The sequence below is a fragment of the Malania oleifera genome, chromosome 10 (assembly GCF_029873635.1).
Source record: "Malania oleifera isolate guangnan ecotype guangnan chromosome 10, ASM2987363v1, whole genome shotgun sequence".
NCBI lineage: Eukaryota > Viridiplantae > Streptophyta > Magnoliopsida > Santalales > Ximeniaceae > Malania > Malania oleifera.
The window spans coordinates 49,974,213-49,991,166 of NC_080426.1; the positions used below are offsets into that span (position 1 = coordinate 49,974,213).

Here is a 16,954-nt window from a genome sequence, read left to right on the forward strand (position 1 = left end):
GTCGTGCCATGCTTGTTGCCAAATTAATTAATTTTTTTTAAAAAAAAAATTGAGCAAATCGATGTTTCAAAAGTCGGTTTGGTAAAAATTTTTAAATTTTTTTTAAAGGACCGACTTTTGGAAAGGCAATTTGGTATTAAAATAACTAAAAAAATCAAAATTGACTTTTCAAAAGTCGGTTTGGTTATGTATGCCCCTATATATTCGTTCATCATCTCTTGGCCATCACTCAAACTTTCTCTTCTTTTATTTATTCCTTGATCCTCCAACCTCTTTCACAACCTCTTGATTTTTTTTTTTTAAAAGTCATAATGATGTTAAATTCATCAGTTAACAAAGTGACGGTCTTATTATACATTAACAGCGAGATTATTCATGGATTGACCGATACTGAGTACAACAATAGGCCAACAAAAGCCATTTGAGTTCGAAGGAGGATGAAGTTAGAAAGTTAGAAATGAAAAATATATGAAAACTTAGATATTGATCCAAATGAGTAAATGTTAGAACTGACGTCGAGATATTTGCAATGAGGGGGTGGTGGAAATTTTGTGTACATTGACATCCCAATAAAATTTGACGCAGACGTCCTGATTGCGTTGGACCCGCAGAGTTTTTGTTTGGACGTATATGTAGTTGAGATTTTTATTAAACGCATTCCTTGTAGCAACAGTATGAGCGGAGCCCCAAGTTTGCAGGGTGAAGCATTCATCCATTCTTAACCATATATCGAATATGATACTGGTGAGACGAGCAGACTAGTTGATAATCTTTCACAGGTGACTTCAACATTAAACTTGAATGACATCCCCGGTACATCATTTCAGCTGGAATTCTTGTCAACCGAGATCCGAGGTGAGCAGTCTACTTTACAAGGATTCAATGTGGGAAGCAATTATCATTATAAACAACAACCATCAACAGAGTATAGACATAACTGAAGTTCAACTGGAGCTATCCCCATACTAGACTTCCAAACGGTTTCATCTATTGGCATGAATGAGAGGGGGGCATACACGGTACAACCAATGCAACAGGATATGGATTGTGACTGTGAATTAGAGGAAGAAGAAGATTTAGAAGAGGATTTTGAAGAGGCAAACCGAGGGGTAGATGAAGCTGGTGCACAAACTGCATATGAGGTTCACCATGAAGAAGTTGTCATGCCTCCTTAGAGCACACTTGTCAGTCATAGGGGGGTATGCGATGTGCCGCCATTAGCATATATACATGGTCGATGTCGAAGCCGGTCATATCAGAACTGAAGTTGAAAGTTTACTCGAGGACAGACGATGGGATGGTGTCTCGGAATTTGGGAAAGGTATGATTTTCGACACGAAGGATGACCTCATGCACTCCTGCGTGTTCACCATGCGCAAACACACCACAATTTTGAGGTGGTGCAATCCACCCCAACAACGTGGATGGTTAGGTGCAGTGCAGACGAGAGCTATATTTGGCGGTTGCATGCAACTCAACGTAGAAAGCATGAGATGTTTGAAATTACACAATATATAGGGCCACATACATGCATAAATGAGACTCTCTTGAAAGACCACTCGTAACTGAAGTCCAGCTTAGTAACATATGAAATCGTAGAAATTATTAAAAGTGACGTCTGTGCTTCCATTACAGCTTTGCAAGTACACTTGAGGTCAAAGTACTAGTACCATGTATCGTACAGAAAGGTATGGTTTGGGAAGCAAATGACAGTTGCAAGGGTGTTTGGAAATTGGGATATTTCATATCAAATGCTTCCACAGTGGATACATGCTATGTGTGAAACAAATCTTGGTACAAAGGTGAAGTGGGCGTGGACAGAAATCCCTGATGCTAACAACGTTGCTATATTGACATGTGTGTTTTGGTCATTCGTAGCGTCAATAGAGGGATTTCGTCATTGTCCTCTAGTTTTCTGTGTGGACGGAACGTACTTGTATGACAAATATAAAGGTAAATTGTTAATTGCAACGAACCCTGATGCAAATCAATTAATTTTTCCTCTAGCGTTTGCCATCGTTGAGGAGGAGAGCATGCGCGTATGGTCCTGGTTCCTTAAATGCATTCGGGATGAAGTGACTGATCGTGATAATTTGTGTTTTATATCAAATAGACATGCCGGTATTCTGGTTGCCATTCGTCAAAACGATGACTGGCAACTGCCGCGTGCACACCATCGAATTTGCTTGCGTTATGTTGTTAGCAACTTCTACTAAAAGGTGCACAATATGATGCTCAAGCGGATGGTTGAAATAGCTGGTAGGGAGCACCAAGTTAGGAAATTCAATAGTAGGATGGAAAGAATCCTAATAGAGGGTGGGCCAATTGCAAAGTCCTTTTTTGAAGAGATCCCTCCTCATATGTGGACGCAATGTCACGATGGTGGCATCAGGTACAGAAACATGACCACGAATCTTGTTGAATGTTTTAATGCTGTCCTGAAAGGAACTCGTAGTCTACCGAGAACGACCATTGTCTAGATGACATTTTATCGAGTTGCACAGTACTTTAGTGTCTAGGGGAGGCATCTCAGCAAGCAATGGAGTCGGGAATGGTTACACGCCACATATGTTGTTGCAAATGTAGAGGAGGGAAATGGCGTATGCTGGACATGAGGTTATCAACTTCAACATTGAAAGGGGGTTGTTTAGTATTCAAACTGCATCGTGACCACAAAATAAGGGTCGAAATATTCAGACAGTTGACATAAAGGGACACCAGTGTACATGTGGGAAGTGGCAGAATCTACACTACCCTTGTTCTCACTTGTTAGTTGTCTGTGGTGCTAGGAGATTGGGGTATAGTGGCTATATCGACTCTTGTTTCATGGTGTAGGGGCATTATGCGACATATATGATGGACTTCATCCCAGTCCTCCATGAACAATATTGGACGGATCCAGTAGCACCAACATTATACGGTAACCGAAAGTTGCTTAGGCAAAAAGGACGCCCTAAAAGTTCGATACTGTGTAATGAAATGGAGGGCGGTTGGAGGATACGGTGCGGGTTTTGCCATGAAGAGGGTCACAACCGCAATTGGTGTCCAAGGTTGCTTAGGAGGTCATGACCATCCTGGACTATCATAATAACTTCCAAATATGTACTTAATGTGTATTGTACTTGAAATTTATGAGTTACCATTAAACTTTTTAGCTTTTGAAAATAGTGAGTGGGTTGTACTCGTGTTCTATTCTGCAATTCTATTTCATTATTAATTTATGAGTTGTGCTCAATTTATAATTATAAATTTATAAAAATTTCGTACAAAAAATATAAATACACTTTTTTTGTTAAATATGCTTAATTATTCATTGCTTGAAAAAAAAAAAAAAACATTAAAGTATACACACATAATGAAATAACCTAAGTCACTAAGTCCCACATGGTCTTGGATCACTAAGTCCCACATGGTTGCGGTCTCCTCTATTTGGGCGGCTGTAGGCGTCGTTTTTTGCTGCGGTTGATGTTGCCTTTTGTGGCGTCCAGCTAGCCCTTCCACACAATCATTACCTTCAATTGTTTGTGGGATATGTTCCTCTAGTCCAGCATCAACCGACCCCCTATCAACGAAAAGATCAAATGGGATTAGTGATGAGCTCAAGAATTGGTTGTATTGCTGTTGTTCCCGATACATTGGGGGTGGGTCGCTTTGTGTTGACTGCAAAGCCTCTAGCTGGTATGGTGTACTAGTGGATGCCCGTACTGATGTTGATACACCCCTATATGGCATTTTCTAAGGGGGCTCAGTAGGGTCTCGTCGACGAACGCAGAATATTCGTCGATGAGTGGCCTTCTTAGGAACGTCGATGAGGACACGTTTATTGTCGACAAAGAGAAACCGAGAGCAGGATTGAGGGCATGTGGTCTCGTCGACGAACCCATAGTCTTTGTCGACGAACTTCTTCTTGGACTTGTCAACGAGGAGACGCGGCTCGTCGACAAGGCCACGTGGACAACACTTTATAAATATGCTTAAATCACATTTCCAATGAGAAAACCTGCATGCAAAACTCTCTCTCTCTCTCTCTCTCTCTCTCTCTCTCTCTCTTTAAAATTCGTCTCTCTGACTTCTCTCTAGGATTTCGGCTTCGATTCTTGCCGGTTTGACGATCGGAAGCCGCCACGTTACTCTTGGGAAGATTCTTTACAATACTGCTGGATCAAAATTTTGATTTGGAGTATTTCGGCACCATCCCAAAATTTGGATAAATTGATTATTTAAGTTTTCTAAGTTATTGGGTATTTCTAGACAGAGGGGAATGTGTTGGAAGGTGTTATATCGGTATATGTTAATTTGTTGGGAAATGTGAATTTCAGGGTATTGAGCTGGGAACACACAACAGGTAAGAGAATAAACTAAGTCAGCATTTTTCGTGAAATTATTTATGAATATACAACATTAATTTTCAAAAATTATATATGTATAGGATAGGGTTTGAAAAAACTGTTGTTGAACAGGAAAATAGATTTAATACATTTTATTAGAAAATATAATTTCAGATTAGATTTTATGTTTAGAATATTATTCATATTTATGTGGCATGAGTGTAGATTTCCATGAAAATTATGTTATACCAGAATAATATGATTTTTCCAAAATAAGCATGTTATGATAGTTTTTAGACAAACTATGAAAGCTGGACAGAAACTATGGTTTAAAATATTATGTTAAACAGTATAGAAAATTCATGTTCAGTAAGTTATGACATGGCCGGCGTAGATGTCGTGATTTATATGTTATGATATGGCCGACGTAGATGTTGTGATTTATGATCGGTGTAGATGTCGTAATTATGTATGATATGTTAGAATTCATGAAAATATGATCATGTCAGATATTACTCAGAAATACGAAACAATTATGTATCATAAATATGAGTTGTATTATATGTTATCAGAACCAGGATGACTTAATTTAGTATTTCAGAGCGCGGTACCGTAGCTATACGTATAAGTTCAAGTTTATGTTAGTGCTACCACACATTTTAGATAGAGTGTGGGAGATGGCAGTCGATGTGGCTTCAATGTAGTGTAAATGTTCCCCTGGTAGTCCGGAGCAAGTGGGACAAGCCCATCGTACTTATAGACTTATGTTGACTTAGCGTGGTCGGCTAGCCATTACTAGGTCCCACCTTCGGATCACACAACCCTTTCATGTGGGGGGCAAGACATGACATCAGCTAACTATTCATCCTGGGTATTATTTTAGTATTGTCTAGTTATAGAAGATGTGTTACATGATTGTAGAAATTAGTACGATATTTATTATGAAATTTATGATGATATGATGAATCATGTTTTGCTCAGAGTTTATACAACCAGTTTTTATCAGATATGCATATTATTTATAGTTCATGTTTAAGCACGATAATACTCATGTTACCACACACTGATATTAGTTTATCTCCCTTACTGAGAAGTGTCTCACCCCAGCATTACAAATGTTTCAAGAAATCTAGATAGGAGGGCGGATAGAGCTCCGCAACTGTAGAGATTGACCGAACTACCCTGTCAGAAGGGTAAGTTGTTGAGTTAGGGTTAGAATGGTTTTTGGGTTATGAGGCCTAGGGTACTTTTTGGTCCTTTTGTGGATGATTGTACATATATGACATGTTGAGTAGAATTCTGGTATTGTGCCGTTGTTGTATGACATGTATGTAATTTATGTTTTCCGCTGTTTAGGTATCAGAGATGTATGACAGGTATATATTTGACACCCATGGGTTCGAATTGATAATGACTATATCAATTTAGCAGGATATCAGAGTTATTATGTATGTGGTTATGTGGAAAAAAAAATTATATAGCAAAATAGGCAGGTTGTTATACTAGTAGTGAAGGATTATGTGGTGAATCTATTAGTCATAATCTTGTGTCTTGACGTTAAAAAAGCTGGAGATGATGAAGGGTTTTCTTATAAGGGAGGTTGTTTTCATAGTGATGCTACCTATTACGGTGATGGATATTATGATGAGTAATTATTTGATGTCAACATCTTAGTCCCTTGAACTAGAAGGGATGAAGTCAATGTTAGCGTCGGAGTTAGATTTGGATTTTAAAAAAAAGGGAAATGAAGTTCTAGTGAAACTCATGGATGAGGATGCAAATAGTCAGTATCTCTATCCTCCACCATATTTAGATGATGAAGAAGATAACACATGCCCCAAATTGAACAAGTTTATTTTGCAGAGCCATTTAGCTAACCCATTCATTACAAGAATGCTATTTAAAAATACAATAATTTTGAAAAAATCCATTAAATGGAGAACAATTATTAATTTGAGGGAAATTCAATTTATTAAGAATGAGTCAAATACAATGTTAGTAGAATGTGATTAGTGTGGATGGAGAATACACAATTAAAAAATAGATAGTTAGAGTACTTCTTAAATCAAGACATTAAATAGTAGTCATGATGTAAGAGGTTGTGTAACAAAAAGCTTGATAGTTCATTGATAATGACTACGTTGGGCAAATAAGGGTAGATAGTGCTTATAGAGTATGCATTTTGGCAAGGGATGTGAAGAAAAATTACGAGCCTAATATCTTTAGACTAACAACATAAAGGACTAAGAAGAAACCCTTGATATCTCTTACTAAGCCATTCAAGGACATTAAATATCATTACTAGGCACACTATATAGAGCTAGAATTTTAGAGGCCTATGTTTAATTAAGAGGTTAAAAAAAGTGGCTTCTTATCCATATGTAGACCTCTTATGAGGTTTGATGGATGTTTGCAAAAGGCCATTTTGATGGCTAGTTACTTAGCAATTAGCAAAGAAGAAAAATAATCTTTTTTTTAAATCTTAGTACTATGATAGTTGTGCAGGTTGAGGGTAGGAGCTCTGTCATGGATTTTGAATAACTTGATCATTGAGCTTACTCTAATTGGCTACTGTAGTATTTTTTGGAGGTTAAGAAGAGGAGCTTATGGTTATTGATTTTTAGATAACTAGATCATTGATCAAGGTTACTTAGTCATGGATAGAGGTTCAATCTTATGATTTAGTCACGGATAGAGGTTTAATATTCTTATGGTTTAGTTATCTAGATGTGCATTCATTTGCATGTTGATTTAAGCTTATTGACTTACACTTTCTATGCTTATGAATAACGTTTGGAAGATAGCTTTCTTGAGTTATTTCCAAATACTAAGCAAAATATATGTGTGACACTAATACGAAAAATGTATAGTTAATGATTTTAAATGGACAGATTTGAAATGATTACTTTGGAGGGTAGAAGAAAATCATAAAATTATATAGATTTCAAGGAAACAATGGATGAACTACATAAAGTCATTTGGGGTATGAGTACAATAAGGCAAGCACTAACTTGTGGGCAAGACACAATTTCTTAGCAAATGCAAATGTAACCTTATTGTGGACAAATATCTTTGTAAGGTACAATGTCAAAAGAGAAGGCTTTAAAATGTTGCCTTACAACATCCCACCTAAAACATATATAATATTATTTATAAAACAGAAAATTTCCTCCTAACAAATATAAAATAAAGAACAATTTTTTTTTTCAGAAAATAATTTTCTATTTTTTTTCTAAAATTATTTCATTCCAGCAAAATGAAGTTTTAGGTGTCATACATTTTTTGGTTAAAAACATTTTATAAAAAGGATAACTAATTTTCAAGAGAAATTTTTTTTTTACCTAATTAAACAGAGCTCAATAGTTGATTTTTCTTCATGTATGGTTTGATTCAGTTTTGTTTTTCCAAGAAAGTGAAAAAATGCATTATGAAAAATGTAGAAGCCCTCGATGAGAACATAAAAAAGTGATTTTCAATTAGATCAGAGCAAAATAATATGATAGTCTTTACTAAAGTCAATGGACCACAAATGATCTTTAGTAAGAGTAGAATTTTTCCCTCCATGTGCTATATGTAAAATTTAGATTGAGGAAATAATAAGTCAAGGTAGCAAATATCTTGAGGAACTGGAGACATCTTCCATAAAATGCTTCCTTCCCACAATTTTTCTCAGATGCTCTTGATTCTGCGCGCAGGCGAAGTGACAGTGGGAGCCAATTACTCATAACACATGCAGCCGCTGTTACACAATGCCTAAACCAACTTTGGTAATGGCTACAAAATACAAAGACAAGTTTTCCTCAGGACGCCTGCAACAATGCATCATGTAGCTGCATTCCCATCATTGCTTGGATTTCGCATCTATGTCCACACCATCTTGCCCTTCTTTCTTGCTGCAGCTGCAGAAAGAATGAAAACCTGAATTCCAACTTAATAGACTCATGAAAATAATTATTGTTGCTCTGATCCCAAATGAAAATGAAAAGGAGCATTCAAACGGAGGATGAGAAAGAATAGCCTCTCTATCTCTCTCTCTCTCAAGGAAAATGTCAGTTGAAAAAAGGGAAAATCATTTGTAAATTCAAGGGTAATTTTTATTTTTTGTACTACCTTCACATTATGGCCAAGCTTACCAGTTGGCACATGCAAAAAGTTGCAGTGCAAGAGATAAAAGTATCATCTGCAGTAAAGAACACAACCCACAGAAGATTTCAAGACAATGCAACGTACCATTATCTTGTGCAAAGCAGCCACAAAATTCATACTAGAAAGGCTTTATTTGTGCCCCACCATGTAGCTTGCCCAGATCTCATCTGCTGGAGGTGGCGGTTGAACAAAGTGCCCAGGAATACGGCTGCAGAAACAAATCCCAAAAAAGAGAGAAAGTTGAAGAAATGTATCAATATAATAAACCACAGAAGAACCAAAAGGTCCTTCTCACAAGCAGCACACATTCCTCTTTTGTTAAGACCTAAAGCATGCCTGGTATCATACTTCCTAACAACTTAACCAGAAAGGGGCCCAAAGGCCAAAACAATATGATCTTGTTCCATAAGATCCTGGAAAAGCCCACGGAAGTCCATGGGAGTCCTCCATAGAGTTCAGCGTTTGTGCTTTTCCCTGCACTGTATTTTTTTCTTGTATCCCTCTCATTGTGCTAAATATATTTGTTTTCCTTAGGTGGCCATGGTAAGCAGCTTGTCCAATTGTGCATGCAAACTCAAAGTTTCATTCGTTGTGACCCGGGCACGACGTTAGAGCGACCTAAAGTAAACAAATGACAAATAAGACCATGCTTAACCCGAACTGAAAGGCTTCATGTTGGACTTAGGGAGAAGCTGACTGAATTATGCAACATCTTTCCAAGGAATCCAGATCCCCTGAACCAGAACGCGTCTCCATCCTCTGCCCCTGTGATCTACAGACACCCAATTGCAGCAAAGAGAAGCCACTCGCACCAATGTTCATTGTTAAAAAAAAAAAAAAACTAAAAATGCGACACCCAGTGCACAAAGCTCTCATGCCATATCAGAGGTCTGGTTACTCTGGTACACAGCGTTATCCACAATTGGAAAGCCTGTTTCCTGTGAATCGTGCCAGCATGACCACAAATTCTCCCTCGATTTCTTAATCTCACTGCTTATCATTTCCTTATCTTCCTCTCTCAGATTCATCATCCACACACCCACCCAAATGGGAACAGCTCCTTTATTTTTTTTCATTATCTAAAAAGAAGATTTCATTAAGAAAAAGAAGTACAATGAGCATAAGTAATCCTCCTTAAAAAATATAAACAAAATCAAAATAAATCAAAACAGAACAGCTAATCAATCACGATTTAAATCAGAAAATGAAAACCCTTTGAAACCCCCAGATGCAAAAACCCACAATGAGGGCAAATACTGAGTCCTATCCTAAAGCATAACTGAAGACATTTTCTTCCCTGCAAAAATATGAGCATTCTGTTCCAACCAAATCCCCCACAAGACTGCAAAAATTGCACACCTCCATAAGGCTGAAGCATCCTTACCCCTTCCAAAACCTGAAAAAATGGATAGCCATTAGCCAACAAATATTCTACCAATTTCCGAACATACCCAATTCTCTCCAAATAAACCGAAAAGGTTTTTCCACTCTCTCCAAGAAAAGGTGCAATGCAGGAATAGGTTAGAAGCAGATTCTGAATTTTTAAAAAAAAAAAAAAAAAAAGAACAAAAAAATCCAGTGATAAAGCCTTAAAAAAGGCTTCGTAGTCTACAACAGATTGTTAGCGTTAAACTCTATTAAAAACAACCAACCAAATAAAAGCCTTAATCTTAAAGGGGGCTTTATCTTTCCAAATGGGTCTATTAAGCGAGAAAGACAAGCTTCCATTGGTTAAATGCTCAAAAAAATATTTACAAGAATATTCCCTAGAAGAATCAAGAATCCAAGAACATAGTCTCTATTTTGGAAAGGAACCTATCATCCAACAAATTTAATGAAGAGGCAAGCTCCAAAACCTCCCTATAATTAAGAACCATACGAAAATTGAAATCCCAATGGAACCCGGTCCCATTAGAAATAAAGAAAGAAGAAATTGGTTTATTGTGCAAAGAGGACAATCAAGACAAGTGGGGTTAAAGATAAAAAAGTGAAGAACCCCCCACCCAAATGTCTTCCAAAAACTGAACACAGTACCCATTCCCAAAATAAAATTTGTAATAAGGAATAAAAAGAGAATATAGCTTGAAACACCTTTCAAGGACTATCACAAGATCTCAAAACCCAGTTAGCACCCCACCCATTATCTTGCAAACTAAATTTACTCAAAAAACTTTGTGCCAAAGGGAAGACTCCTTAAGGGAAATCACTGAAAATCATTTACCCTTTAATGCAATGTTCTTAGACACCAACTTACAAAGACCCAAACCCCCTCCTTTTTAGACCTACAGACAACCTCCCAATAACCAAATGATTTTATTCTCCCCCACCCAGGACCAAAGAAGCCTCTCATGATCTTCTCAATAATACTGGGTACCCTCACATATATTCTAAAGATAGACAAGAAACAAAGAGATACTAGCAAGTCAAGCCTGAATGAGTATAATACGCCCACCTAGAGAAAATAAAGTACCCTTCCACCCATCCAACCTCTTAGACACCTTCTTCACCACAGGATCTTAGAACCCAAGCAATCTAGGATGACCACCTAGAGGCACATCTAGATAACTCGGGCCAATCAAGAATACCACACCCAACTAAAGGGGACAATTCCAAAGATCTAGAAATATACAAATTAATACAAACTAATCCTCTCTTTACCAAATTTATTTTTAAATAGAGATCCTCTTAAACAATTGAACAATAGAAAGCACATTAACAAGAGACTACCTATGATCTTCTATAAAGAAAATATTGCCATCAGCAAACTGAAGATAAGAAACCACAACCTGCTCACTTTCCACCGCAATCCCTCTCACAAAACTTCTATCTACGGCTCTGAAAACCAATTTACTCAAAACATAAACTACAAGAACAAATGGAAAAGGAGAGAAAGGATCTCCTTTCCTAACTCCCTTCAATGAATTGAACCAAGATTTAGGTTCTCCATTATTATTAAAAGAGAAAGAAGCATTAGATAAACACCTCCTCATCCAAGGTTGCCATCTATGACCAAATCACTTTCTTAAAAATATTTTATCAAGAAAGTTCCAACTAACTTGATCATAAACCTTTTCAAAATCTACCTTAAAAACCACCCCTTTATTTCTCCTTCTACAAACATCCTCAACAACCTCATTTTCTACTAAAATAGCATCCAAGATCTGCCTGTTCCCCACAATCACTTTGAGCCTCCGAAATAGTATCCCCTATCACAAAATTCAGCCTCTGAGCTAAAACCTCAGCAATGCTCTTATATACGCAAGTCACTACAGACATCTGACAACTGTTATCAGGGATGAGCATAAATGGACTATGAAGGCCAAAGTGCTGCTTGAGGACAAAGAAGAAATAAGCACTGAAAACTGAGATTCTGGATAAGAATAAAGAAGCATTTTAGATGCAATTGTCTATGCTTTCTTGTTGAATTAAGAACCATACTGTTTCTCAGAATTAACTTCAGAATATTTTGATGCCTTATTTCAGGTCAGAAAGAAATCTTATTGGACAGAAATCATATTGTACATTTCTCATCCTTTGTAATGTGAATCAATATAGAAGAATAAAGCCACAACTCACAAAAACCGCAGCCCAAAATACCGAAAGTAAAGCAGCAAATTGTTTAGAAAGACTATTACTCTTCTTGGCAATGAAAGAGGGTACAAGCATCAACAGGTAGTGGGTACATTCATGGTCTTAAATTTCCATGAAATTGTTCAAATTCTGATTTTTTCTGTCACCCTCGAACTGGAAATGGCAGTCGATTTCCGTTTTGCATAATTTCCATCGAAATCTCAATGAATCATCCAAAATTTATCAAAATTTCGAAATTCTAACGAAACTTGTAGAAATTTTAACTATAGTGAGAGAATTAGGGGCGAAGTGAAATTTATCTCTTAATTTATTTTATTTTATTTTATTGAAACAAAAGATTATTTCAAATGTTTTTGAAATTTTATGAAAAAATAAACTTACAGCAACATTTTATTAAATCATTCATGTCTAAATTATCATTATTTGAATAATAAATAATATTTAAATGATTTATGAATTTCATTTGTATTAAATGAATATGTTTAATGTACATTACTTTACAAATATGTTTGATACACATACTAAATTACAACTTTTCCACCTCATACACAACATAGATGCATTTAACTTGCAATATATTAGTCCTAAAATTTACATTATTATGTTTGTTAACCATTTCTAAAGTTTCACAAAGAGTTACATGCTTTACTACTGATTTCTGTTATTTTCTCAAAACAAAATCAAAATTTCTGTCGAAATTTTCATACTTTTGAAGCTTCGAAATTTGAGTCAAAATCAAAATTTAAGACCTTGGATAAATTACATGTGCTGAAGTTTAGTGTGAGAATTGGTATTGTTTTCTGCCTGGATCATGTTAGATGAATAGGTTCTTGACCATGTTGTATTTTGTTCTTGTACTTTTTAAACCAATAAGCCATTTACAAATTTGCTAACGATGTTGGTGGGTTTTCTTTGATGATGACGTGGCATGAGTGGACAGAGTATGGAGACATAAAGAAAATGATGTGACATGCGGGGACAGGGTATGGGGACATTACTTAGGGACACATGATCCAGGTTCCTTTCAAAGGTTGTACCACCATTATGGGTATTAGATGCCCCTAGACTATATCAAACTTTGTAATTGCACTAGTTTTTGCTTCACATAAATAGGTAGTCAAACAATAATAAGTATTAAGGATTTGAAAATTGAACGTAAGGAAACAAGAACAAACTGGCTCATGCATGTTCCCTAAACCCTTTGACAGGAATCAGCCTCTCTAAGTTAGGCATCTAAATTAGAGAGTATACATATGCTCCTTGCTTGGTGTAAAAGACCATTTTTTTTTTTTCCCTCAAGGGGGAAAAGTTGTCCTTGAGAGGTTGGGGCTTATAGACATCAAATATAGCACTGTCAACATCTACAAACTAAACCAATGAGCTTGTTGACCCTATGATTGATTCTGATAACAAAACTTGTTTTGGTGAGATCTAATATGATAATTAAGAGTGCAAAATGAAAAAGTTGAGGACCAATTTAGTTGTGGAAAACAATTTTCATTCTATTTTTCAGTTTTCTAAAGAATTACAAAAAAATCCACCTTGTTTTCCAGTTCCCCAACGTATAGAAAAGCTGGAAAACAACAAAAAGATGTTTCCTAACTTTCTACACAAATCTTGGAAAACTGGAAAAAGAAGTGTAATTTTTGTAATTCATAATTCTTTAGAAAATTGAAAATGAAAAATAAAACTATTTTCCAAAGTTAAACAAGCACTAAGGTTAGGCTTGGTTTGTGGAATGCCTATTTCTAGGAATAGAATAGTTACAATCAAAGAATTTCATAATTTATACCAAAAAAATGTTATTGCCATTAAGCAAATAACAATGTAAGACTTTTTAGGAATCAGTAATAAGGAATAGACAAGGACTATTCCCAGATTTCACCATGCGGATGTCTATTTCTTTCCTATTCCATGTTGGATGGAATAACAATGTATAGCAATGCTTTAAAAGCGAAGGTGTAATGAGAGGCGTTTTAACCCTTAAGAGGCAAAGCATAAGTCTTACAGCATTGAGCGTAAGGCTTTTGAGAATTTTATTTTCAAATAAAAGTATGTAAATAAATTACATATATCTTATAAAATAAATAAAAAATTAAGAAAATCACATATAAAATGTAGAAAAAAAAATCAAATATAATTTGTAACTACTTGTTGGCCATTGAAAAAATGCAAACTTGAATTCATTATGCCAATCATGACAAGAGATAGCTATAACATTATGAGGTTCAAATTTATTTTCAAAATCTAAAATACAACTCTCAATTATGCTGGAAAGGTTGAGGTTCAAAAGTTTCAGAAATCAACTCATATTATGATATTCCTTTCATATAAACATGAAGTTAAAAATTTTCTAGAAAAATCTAACTTGAGAATTACACACCCAAAATGAGTAAGCCTCTGTGTGTAACGTGTTAGCCTTTTTGGGGGTTCAGTATTTTTAGACTTTTCCCCAATGTGTTTTAGGCATGCCTTGTCTTGAGGTGAGCCTTGATTGAGTCATTTAAATCATTAATGAATAGAAAAGAAAAAACTATTACCACGGGAATGAAAATTCCCAAATTTCTTGTTATATTCCATCTTATTCCTAGGAATAGTTATTCCACAAACCAAACATAACCTAAGTTTCCAAGGAATACAAAAAATGAGTCATGTTATTTTTGGATGAGACATCCTATTCTGGACAAACAGGTTCACTGATTTCAAATGTCATAACGGATAGATTTTTTATTTGATATGATTTGAAGATTTTCTGAATTTAATCTAAGTTAGAAATCAGGTCGAAGTTATTTTAGAACCAAATCTGAAATGGAAGTTCAATGAATATTAGAAGACAGTATATATCCTAGGGAATCTTCATCTGCATTCGAAATTGAATAATCAAACACTTCATTAAGGACACATGAGATTTAAATTTGTCTAATATATATGATGTATTTCTTGAAAATATATGCTTCAAAAACAAAGCAGAAGACATTTGATGTACTCAACAAAGGATTCTTTTCAAAGTGTGCTGGAAGATGGTAAATGAAAAAATACGGCTGGAATAAAAAACAAAGATTGGACTTTTAGAAACCAAATTAGTGGAATGTTGGATGAATTGAAGCAAGCTCTAATAGCCAGTTTATTCGAACTTTAAAATGGGTAGTTGAAGCCATATATATAAACGCAAACTGATGCTTAACATGGAGATTAGAAAAGAGAGAATATCCTAGTGCAAATATCCTGAGACATCCCATTTATATGTGGGCAGTATATATTGAATCATTTCATGCCTTATCTCCTCCAAGTCTTGTTATATATACTGTCACCCAATGTTTCGTAGGCTGGAAAGAAATGGACTGAAAGTAGAAGGGAATGAAAATTTTTATGGTGAATATGTAAAATTATAAAGATCAATTCCATTCAATTCAACAAATCACGAGTGAATTGCAAAGGGCAGTTTCCCCTGTGTGATTATCATTTTCTTTTTTTAGAGAAAAAAGAGTTACCCTCTGCATAATTGGGTGGTGAACCCACTGGTAGAGCAACGATCATCTAAGGGTTGTGAAACCCTTGGTGAAATGCATCTAGTAACTTGGCTTATACGAATATTGGAATAGTTCAGGTCTCTTGTTCAGTGGTCATAGGGAACAGTTGGTAGTTGAACCATTCTAAACTCAACCTGTTGCTTGTCTCTGTGAATTAGGGATTTAGATTTACTTGTTGCTTCCATACAATCACATTTATTTTAAATTGGTCTGGATTATGCCCAATCCAGCTCTCTTCGTGGCTGAACTGGGCCAATAACGCGGATATCCATATAGTTTCTTAATGAGATCAAATACCAGGAGAGTGAAGGGAGTAGCATTATTACCTTCCTCCAAGTCTGATGTATGCATCCCATGTTCTTCTAACCTGCATGAAAGGATGGAATGAACTTGATGTAAACTGAAATAGCTCAAAAGCTGAACAAAAAGATTCTAAAACTGAATACAAAGAAGTTACATAAATGAATCACAGACTAATAAATGCACTTGTGTGTCTATTACCGGCAAGGCACTCAAGCCTAGAATTGCCATACAAATATTATCTATTATAATAACTATCTCAGATAGCTTGCTACAAAAGTGCACTTGTTTCGGAGTCTGTATAGTTCAATGAATTTCATTATGGGCAGTTGACCAGTTGTTAAAATAGACGTTGAAAGAATGATCCAGGACAAAAGAAAAATTAACATTTAATGAAGTTTTTATATATAATCACTCCTTTACTAAGCCAAAGTCTAACTTGTTCAAAGTGGCAAACCAAACTGCCAACTGTAGCAGATTGTAGACACCATCTGCAACAGCAACTGTTGATTGCAGTGGCAGTAGCAACTGCCAGTTGCAACAAAACCACCAACCACAACTTCTATGGCAAACAAGCCCTAAAATCTACACTAGATTCACCTTCTCAAGCCTAATCAATCCAATTAACACCATTGACCATTGTCAATTGTTGGAACAATGGGTTTTTCATTAACCCAACTTAAAACACTTGTAAAATAGACAAATAGCCTCTGGATATCAGTTAAAAGTATTAATTGCCAAGAAGAAATTTGGCAACCCTCAGTGGAGGATCAGGGAAGGATGGGGTGACCACCCTAGGATCTCAAAAGTCACTTTACAATTAATCTTCCACTAGAGTATAGGATAATTATTTTTTAAATAAAAATATAACACTAAAATTTTTAATATACTTGACCCTTCAATGCGTAAATAGAATAAAATGTGAGGAAGCTATTAAACTATGGATGTTTTGAACTCTTCTAATGAATCTTCTCCTGTCTGCCCTCCCACAAAATCCTGGATCCACCTAAAGGGAAATCCAGCAATGTATAGAACATGAATGGATACCAGAGAAATTAC

General features: G+C 35.8%; 1 protein-coding gene across 12 annotated transcripts in view; it reads right to left on the bottom strand.

The window, feature by feature from the left end:
• Nucleotides 1–7,780: 7,780 nt before the first annotated feature.
• LOC131166082 (U11/U12 small nuclear ribonucleoprotein 59 kDa protein) overlaps nucleotides 7,781–16,954 on the bottom strand; it is a 70,286-nt gene continuing 61,112 nt past the window's right edge. For 9 of the 12 annotated variants that reach the window (XM_058124329.1, XM_058124335.1, XM_058124330.1 and 6 more), the window contains 3 exons: nucleotides 15,922–15,962; nucleotides 8,559–8,682; nucleotides 7,781–8,227 (listed from right to left, as the gene is read on the bottom strand). In XM_058124329.1, coding sequence (XP_057980312.1) covers nucleotides 8,604–8,682; nucleotides 15,922–15,962 — 120 coding nt within the window. In that variant the 3' untranslated portion in view covers nucleotides 7,781–8,227; nucleotides 8,559–8,603. Of the gene's footprint in view, nucleotides 8,228–8,558; nucleotides 8,683–15,917; nucleotides 15,963–16,954 lie in introns of those variants that run through there. The other 3 variants (XM_058124325.1, XM_058124332.1, XM_058124336.1) reach the window with 2 other exon arrangements.